The sequence below is a fragment of the Mus caroli genome, chromosome 18, assembly GCF_900094665.2.
Source record: "Mus caroli chromosome 18, CAROLI_EIJ_v1.1, whole genome shotgun sequence".
Taxonomy (NCBI): Eukaryota; Metazoa; Chordata; class Mammalia; order Rodentia; family Muridae; genus Mus; species Mus caroli.
In genome coordinates, this window is record NC_034587.1 from 74,211,654 (window position 1) to 74,219,722 (window position 8,069).

General features: G+C 41.4%; 1 protein-coding gene across 1 annotated transcript in view; it reads left to right on the forward strand.

The window, feature by feature from the left end:
* Pstpip2 (proline-serine-threonine phosphatase interacting protein 2) overlaps window positions 1-8,069 on the forward strand; it is an 84,228-nt gene that overhangs the window by 69,308 nt on the left and 6,851 nt on the right. Inside the window, exons 9-11 of the mRNA XM_029472120.1 lie at window positions 5,955-6,053; window positions 7,186-7,231; window positions 7,387-7,466. Of these exons, the coding sequence (XP_029327980.1) occupies window positions 5,955-6,053; window positions 7,186-7,231; window positions 7,387-7,466 (225 nt within the window). The remainder of the gene's footprint in view (window positions 1-5,954; window positions 6,054-7,185; window positions 7,232-7,386; window positions 7,467-8,069) is intronic.

Below are 8,069 nucleotides of genomic sequence, written 5' to 3' on the forward strand. Positions count from 1 at the left end.
GTCCCCTCAGTTCCCACAGGTCCCCTCAGTTCCCACAGGTCCCCTCAGTTCCCACAGGTCCCCTCAGTTCCCACAGGTCCCCTCAGTTCCCACAGTTCTTTTCTCCTTCTCCCTTTTGGTTCTCACTGTTCCCAGTAAGGAATCTGTGTCATTCAAGTTGCTTTTTCTTTAAGATAAGATGTCATTACTGTCATTGTTTTAAGACATTTTCTTTGTCTTGAGCTTTTAGTAGTTCAGTCATATGCCTCGGTGCCTTTAGGATCTTCTAGTTTGGAGTTCAGTTACCATTAATCTGTAGGTTACATCTTTTTAAAAAGTTGGAATCTCCCCAGTTACGTCCTCAAGTGTATTTTTAGCCTGTCTTCTCTTCTGAGATTCCAAGTCCACGAGTACTGGCTTGCTTCTCTTTGTACAAAAGGTCCCAGAGGCTCTGTTAAATTCTCTCAGCCTCTTTTCTGTCTTTAGTGATCTTTACTTTTGATCGCCAGTGCGATTGGATTTAAAACACCAAGGGTATTAATGATGTATACCTTGGAGTGTTTTTTTTTTTCTGTGAAGGTCTTTCCCCAGAGGCTGAATTAATGATGGACGTCATGCCCTGAACATGGTGACACCATCCTGCAGCCTGGGCTGAGTCTGAATCAAAAAACGGGAAAGGGACAAAGCCCGTTGAACACAGCCATTCCCCTGCTCTGCTTCTGGTCCAATACGCTGAGCTGTGAGGAGGGCCAGGCTCTGTTGTCATGGACTCCACTGTACCTTCCCTGCCACGATGGACTGTGACCTAAAGTAAATGCCACCAGCTGCCTTTTGGTAACCTCCATGAGAAAATGCCAAACACACTCTTGCTCACCCTGGGCAATGTCCACACCTTGCTGCTCATTCAGCCTTCATCTCCTCTCTTCCTCACAGGCTTCTGTGTTTCTAAGCTACTTTTCAGCTCTAAGATTCCTCTTGGCTTCCCTTTATCTTCCCTTTCATTGCTTAGCTCTTCTGTAGCTTTGCCAGGCTGTTTAGCTTCAGATTGTTTGGGTGGGTGGTTGTAGAATTACCTTTGCAGTCAGGTAATTCTAACATCTGTTGGAATCTGTTGGTTGCTTTTGTCCATCCTGTTTGGCATATTTTTTTCCCCCTAACTCTTGGTTTGGGTGATATTCAGTTGATTTGCTATGTTTACAGTATCACTGAAAAGCTTTGGGTTACTTAAGTCCTGTTTAGCTGGTTTCCTGTGATAGCCCTCCCGCACGGGGTGAGGCAAGTGACTTATTACTGCTATCTGGGGATAAGAGGTCAACTTCCCCTCTGACCACAGCAGAAGCTCTGACTTCTCATTGCCCCCACTCTGGAGGGGGGGGCCTGGTTATTATCAAGTAGCTCATGTTCCCCAAGTGGTGGCCACTGCTTCTTCATGGAAAAAGAGATAACTGCAGTTCCTGTCACTGATGGTCCTTCAACAGGGAGTTGGTGTCCCTTGGAGCCTGGTAAACAGATGACCTTAAACTCCTCACTCAGGTGGCCTCTTCCTCGAAGGGGCTGGTTCTTTATCTTCCAAAACCTCTTTTTAAAAGGGAGGGTTTTTTTTTCCCAATATGTTTTTTTGGTTATAAATATGACCAAAAAAAAATCTCAACAATATTATGCTAAGAATCTAAGACTTTACCTCCAGGAATCATCCAGAAACCAGAAGAGCAAGAGTATTAACTGTCATAATGAGAACTATAATGATTTAATGACTGAACGTGGAAGAAGGGCTATAGATAGCAGGCAGCCTTTCAAATATGTTTAGCGCCATGCCTGGTGGCTCATGCCTTAAACCCCAACACTTGGGAGGCAGAGGCAGGTGGATCTCTATGACTTCAAGGTCAGCCTTGGTCTACATAACAAGTTCCAGGTTAGCCCAGGCTGCATAGAGAGTCATCTCTCAAAACAACAAGAACAATAACAACCAATCATAAGGGTCAGCTAGATGGCTCAGCAGTTAAGAGCAGCTGCGGGCTTGCAGAGGCCTAGTATTTAGTTTCTGGGGCTCATAACTGCCTGTAACTCGGCACCAGAGTATTGGTGCCCTCTTCTAACCTCCAGGAGCATTGCACTTGAGTCCATAGCGATCACCTGCACACTATACAGACACACAGAGTTAAAGATAAAATTAAAACGATCGATCTGTAAAAATACACAATTATGAAGAATATGTTACAACATGGGAAAAAACTACTTACCATACTTTATTAAACAATAAAAGAGAAAAATAAGTAATTTAATAACATTAAAATTTAAGACACCTTTAAGTGAAAATGATATACTTGGGTATATATATATATATATACATATATATATATATGTATATATATATATATATATATATTCCAATATTTATTTTCTGCATGTGTAGGGGGTCAAGAACAACCAGAAAGAATAGATTCTTTCATTCTACATGTGGGTCAGGGATTGAACTCAGGTTGTCAAGCACTTACCAGCTGGGTCATCTTGTGATCCAACTTTTATGAAACGGGGGTGGGTGTTTGTGACTTGTATACCATACAGCTGTTCAATGTTTCTTTTTCCTTCTTTTTAAAGAATTATTTTTTTATCTTATGTATGTGAGTGCACAGTATGCTCTCTTCAGACACACCAGAAGAGGGCATCGAATCCCATTACAGATGGTTGTGACCCACCATGTAGTTGTTGGGAATTGAATTCAGGACCTCTGGAAGATCAGTCAATGCTCTTTATCAGTCGCTGAGCCATCTCTCCAGCCGCCCTGTTTAGTGTTTCTAACGCATGCTGCATTTTTACAAATCAGTTAAAAGGGCTCAGGCTATAGTTCAGCTGCAGGCACCATGAGCTCCAGGCTCAATCCCTAGTACTAAAAACTCAATGAAAACCCTCGATATTCCTGGCCGATTGCAAAATATAAATGTTTGGAAGCTTTCATACATTATTTATAGGTTTAAAAGATGTCTTTATCATAATTTTGTTGCATAAAGTAATGAGATAAGTATTTTGTATCAGCCTGAAAATAAACAAAATAAAAGGTATTCAATAGATAAACAGATAAAAGACACGGGATAGAAAATGTGCCCCTTTAGTAAAGACAGATATAAGATAATAGACTACTGCCTTAATTAGAGTTATTCTTGCTATGGTGAAGTACCATGACCAAAGCTTTTTGAAGATGAAAGAGTTTATTGTTTAAAGAAGTCAGGTCAGGAACTCAAACAGTGCCAGGGTTGGCACCACTTATAATGAACTGGGCCCTCCCTCATTAATCACTAATCAAGAAAATGCCTTACAGCTGGATCTTAGGGAGGCCTTTCCTCAATGGAAGTCCCCTCCTCTTAGGTGACTACAGCCTGTGTTAAGCTGACACAGCACAACCAACATCTTAGTGTGAGCACTAAGAAAGATAAAACGTGCTGGCCGTATTTGGTGTTGGTAGGGAAATACAGACTTTCTGATTATTTCTGGGAGAATTAAAAGCTGCAGCCATTTTAGAGAAAGGGATACACATATCTTTAAAAGTTGATTATTCTATACTTGTTTTCATTTCATTACACACATTATTGTGCACATAGCATGGGTGGTGTGCATGTGGAGATCAGAGGAAAGTTTTAGGGAGTTAGTTCTCCCTCTCCACTATGTGGGTTCTGAGAATCAAGCTTCAGTTGTTTGGCTTGCAGCAAGGGCCTCTATCTACTGAGGCACCTTGCCAACCCAGTTATACAGATCTCTCAGCAGATAATCACACTAGAACTGATCCTGTATAAAGAAATTTATATTACTCAAAAGACAGTATACATTATATCTAAAGAAAGGGAAACTGATAAAATTTTATTATAGGAGTAACATATACTATATTCTAAAAACATTATAGCACAGCGTATATTATATTTTGTGGCTATATTCATATATAAAATGAATTAAATAAGTATATGTGTTTTACAGCCATCAAAAGTTTCATAAACTGCGTAGAGTGGCAAAGCCCTTTAATCCTAACACTTGGGAGACAGAGGCAGGAGAATCTCTTTGTGTTTGAGGCCAGCCTGGTCTACATAATGAATTACAGGCCAGCCAGGACTATATAGAAAGACCAGTCTCATAAAAACTAACCAATCAACTAACCAACCAAGAAACCAAAACAAACAAAACCAAAAACAGTATGTGCAATCCCAGCAATTTAGGAATCAGAGGCAGTAGGGTCATGAGTTTGAGCCAGCCTCGGTTACATAGAGGAGTCCAAAGGAAGCCTGAATTTGGTAATGAGACCACGCCTCAGAAAACCAAAGCCTTAGATGTAGCCAATTGTAGGGTGCTTCCCTAGCAGTGCAGAGGCCTGGGGGTCCATCCTCAGGACCACGAAGAAGTGTGGAACAAAAGTGATCTTGCCCAGTAGAGAGAGGTGACTCTGAGATATTGTGTAAAAAGGAATTGCTACACAGGTCTTTTCGCACGATTGTCATGCGTTTTTACAATGACAAAAACCAGGAGCTTACTATTTCCACCCATAAAAATTTATATGATAACAGTGTAACAGATAGCATATAGAAAAAGCCTGGGAAAAGCTAACTTTAAGTTAATTATGGAAACTTAATTATGAGAACCGAAGGGAAGAGTGTGTAACAGTGACACAGGCTCTCTCTCCAAAGGAGCCACCCAGCCATTGGAGTTTCTTGATTTGTAGGTTTAATTTCACATGTCAATGTGTAATAGTTATAAAAGTACAGTTCATATTTTAATTTTTATATGCCTTTGAAGATAAATATATACTATATATATATATAGCCTAAAAATTTTTCCTTTATAGGTGGGGAATCAAAGACACTAAGCAATTTATTTAAAAAAAAAACCATAGATAATGGGGAGGCTAGGATTTGAACCTCTGCATTCTGGTTCTTGCATTTGATCTCTGTTTCACAGGCAACCGCGGAGGAAGCAAACGAAGAAAAGACTTGTATTTTTGACTGGGAGCTTAACATCTAGTGGTTGAGCCATGTCTCCAACCAAGAGAGGACATCTTTATTCTTAGTCAAGTTTAACTGTCATATTTATTTATTTGCCAGTTGTTTGATTCATAGCTTTATTAGAGTTTATGAAGTAACCCCATAAGTATTAGAATTTATGAAGTGGTCCCATAATCCCGGTAGTAAAACTGGTATAAGCCAACTGGCTGTTGGCTACTTTAAACGCTGTAAAACAGAAGTCTTTAAAGTAGAAACACGGGACTAGGCATGGCCACGCATGCCTTTAATCCCAGCACTTGGGAGGCAGAGGCAGGCAGATCTCTGTGAGTTTGAGGCTAGCCTGGACTCCAGGTTGAGTCCAGGACAGCCAGAACTCTGTTATACAGAGAAACCCTGTCTCCAAACAAACAAAATAAGACCAAACAAACTCGAATATACTAAAGTGAACCAATGATGGATGGCATTGGTGTGCCCCCTACTGTGCATGGCAGTGGCTGGAGACTCTAGAATACTGATGCCAGTTTAGAAAGAGAGGAAGTTGGTTCCTGTGACCATGTGATTGCACATAGACTCTAAGGATTATGGATGTTACATAAATCTTGGGTTACACAGTAGTTATATGCAATGGTTGGATACAATCTTATTGTACTGTATAATTTGTCTGACTATTTCAAGAATAAAGAGAAATTATAAAAATCAGTCATATACATTTCAAATCCCATTTCTTAGTCTTTAGAGCTCATGTGCTTCGTGCTAGCCAATGGCAGTTATTATTTCCTTTGGCTGGGGAGGTGGGGAGGGGGACACTCTGCGAATAGTTTGGAAAAGAGCGAGAACTAGGGAGTGAGTCTGATCTACAGCACCAATCAGAGCTCAGTTGGTGGGTGTGGACCTCAGTTGGTGTGCGTGGACCTGGCCTGGAGGTCCGGGAGGGCCAGCCAATTTTCAAACTTTATACCTGCTCACCTGTCCCCTTCCTCTGTTTACACAAAGGCCAAGAAGAATTATGAGCAGAAGTGCCGCGACAAGGATGAGGCAGAGCAGGCTGTCCACCGCAGCGCCAATGTGGCCAACCAACGGCAACAAGAAAAGGTACGCAGCGTGGTCTACAACCTGAAGAGTCAGAGATTCCCTGGAGTCTGCCTAAAGCCAGCTCAGGGTCTGGCTGGATGTACTTGCACGACATTCTAGTTCTCAGAAGGGCGAGGCAGGAGAGCATGAGGTTAGTGCCAGACTGGGCTGCACAGTGAAACCCCATCCCACAAAACAAAAAATAAAGCTAACCGAAAAGCTTAAATTATTAAAAAAAAATACTTATAGCCAAAGTCAGAAAAAGCCCTTGTTAACATTTTGAGGTTGGGGAAGGTACCCGAGAAGCACGCTATTAGGAAACAGTGATTAGAATTGGAAGTCTGATTTAAAAAAAAAAAGATGTATTTAATTACTTATTTAATTTATATGAATATACTGTAGCTGTCTTCAGACACACGAGAAGAGAGCATCAGATCCCATTACAGATGGTTGTGAGCCACTATGTGGTTGCTGGGAACTGAACTTAGAACTGCTGGAAGAACAGTCAGTGCTCTGAACTGCTGTGCCATCTCTCCAGCCCTGATTTTTTTTTTTTTAAGTTATCTTCAAAACTCAGCTTCTGTATTCTTTGTTGACAGCATGCTTCTTGAGGGCAGGGATTATATATTTAATAATATAACTGGAATAATAATAACCAATACATTAAACAATAAATTTTATAATATGGCGGTAGTGATGGCTTAGCTGTTTAGAGTATTGACTGCTCTTGCAGAGGACCTGAGTTCAATTTCCAAAACCAACAAGGCAGCTCTCAACCACCTATAATTCCAGTCCCCTGGAGTACGATGCCCTCTTCTGGCCTCTGCAGGAACCAGGCAAGAACGTAGTACACAGACGTACATGCAAACAAAACACCTATACACACACAAAATAGAAAAATAAAATTTAAAAATAAATTCAGTAATATATAATCTGAATATAATATTATGCACAATTTACATCTCTAGGAGGATGTAGGATATCTGTTTTCTGATGAGATTAAAGAACAGAGATGAAAGATTTGCTTCTAAGTGGAAAGTCTATAGGAAGTAGACCGACCTTACCTCTCTGTTGTTGTTGTTGCTTTTACATGCGTTTGTTCATGGAAGTGGGATCATCTTTCCTAATCTCTTTCTGGTTTTGGTCCTCACAGCTTTTTGTGAAACTGGCCACTTCAAAGACTGCAGTAGAGGACTCAGGTGAGAGAGAACGTGCTCTGATGGATGGAGAGGGTTGGTTGGGGGCTGTTTACATTACTCTGAATGTGTAGCGTTAACAGGCACCAGAAAGGAACAGCTACAATGTAACAAGCCTGTCTAGTTCCTAAGTCTCGCTTCCCCTCTCCCCATCACAGACAAAGCGTACATGCTGCACATCAACATGCTGGAGAAGGTTCGAGAAGACTGGCAGAGTGAACACATTAAGGCCTGCGAGGTAGGCATCTGGGACTGAGATTGAAAGCAGCTCTGGATGGGGCTCATCTTCCTTCTAGAACCTGAGAATTTGTTTATTTTTGCACACTGTGTTTCATTCAGTCAATGAGCACGAAGGCGAGTTAAAAATCGAGCATTTACATGAACAGAAGGAACCGGAATAATTTCCTCTCATTTTCATCTTTTCGCCTCCTCCCCATCCTGACCTCACTGTCCAGCTCAGTCCAGAGGTTTAGTCTAATATTTGGTTAGCCCAGGCACGAGACAGCTGCGTCAGTTAATGGTGGACTGAGCACTGTAATTACTCTGAGAGTCTTGCCTGTACTTGCTGGGTTCTAAGGAGAGTACCCACCTCCATAATTTTCAAGAGGAAACAAAAAAGATTCAAGCTGGAAAGTTCTTCAACTTTCTGATACCGGTTTTTAGTGCATAATCCAAGGGCTGGGTAGGAATGTGGATTCTCAGCCCACTCCCGGCCTCTGGGGTCAGGAACTCTCAGGGTAGCACCCAGTAGTCTCTGTGAATTCAAGAATTAGAACCGGGCTGGTGAGATGGCTCAGTGGGTAAGAGCACCCGACTGCTCTTCTGAAAGTCCAGAGTTCAA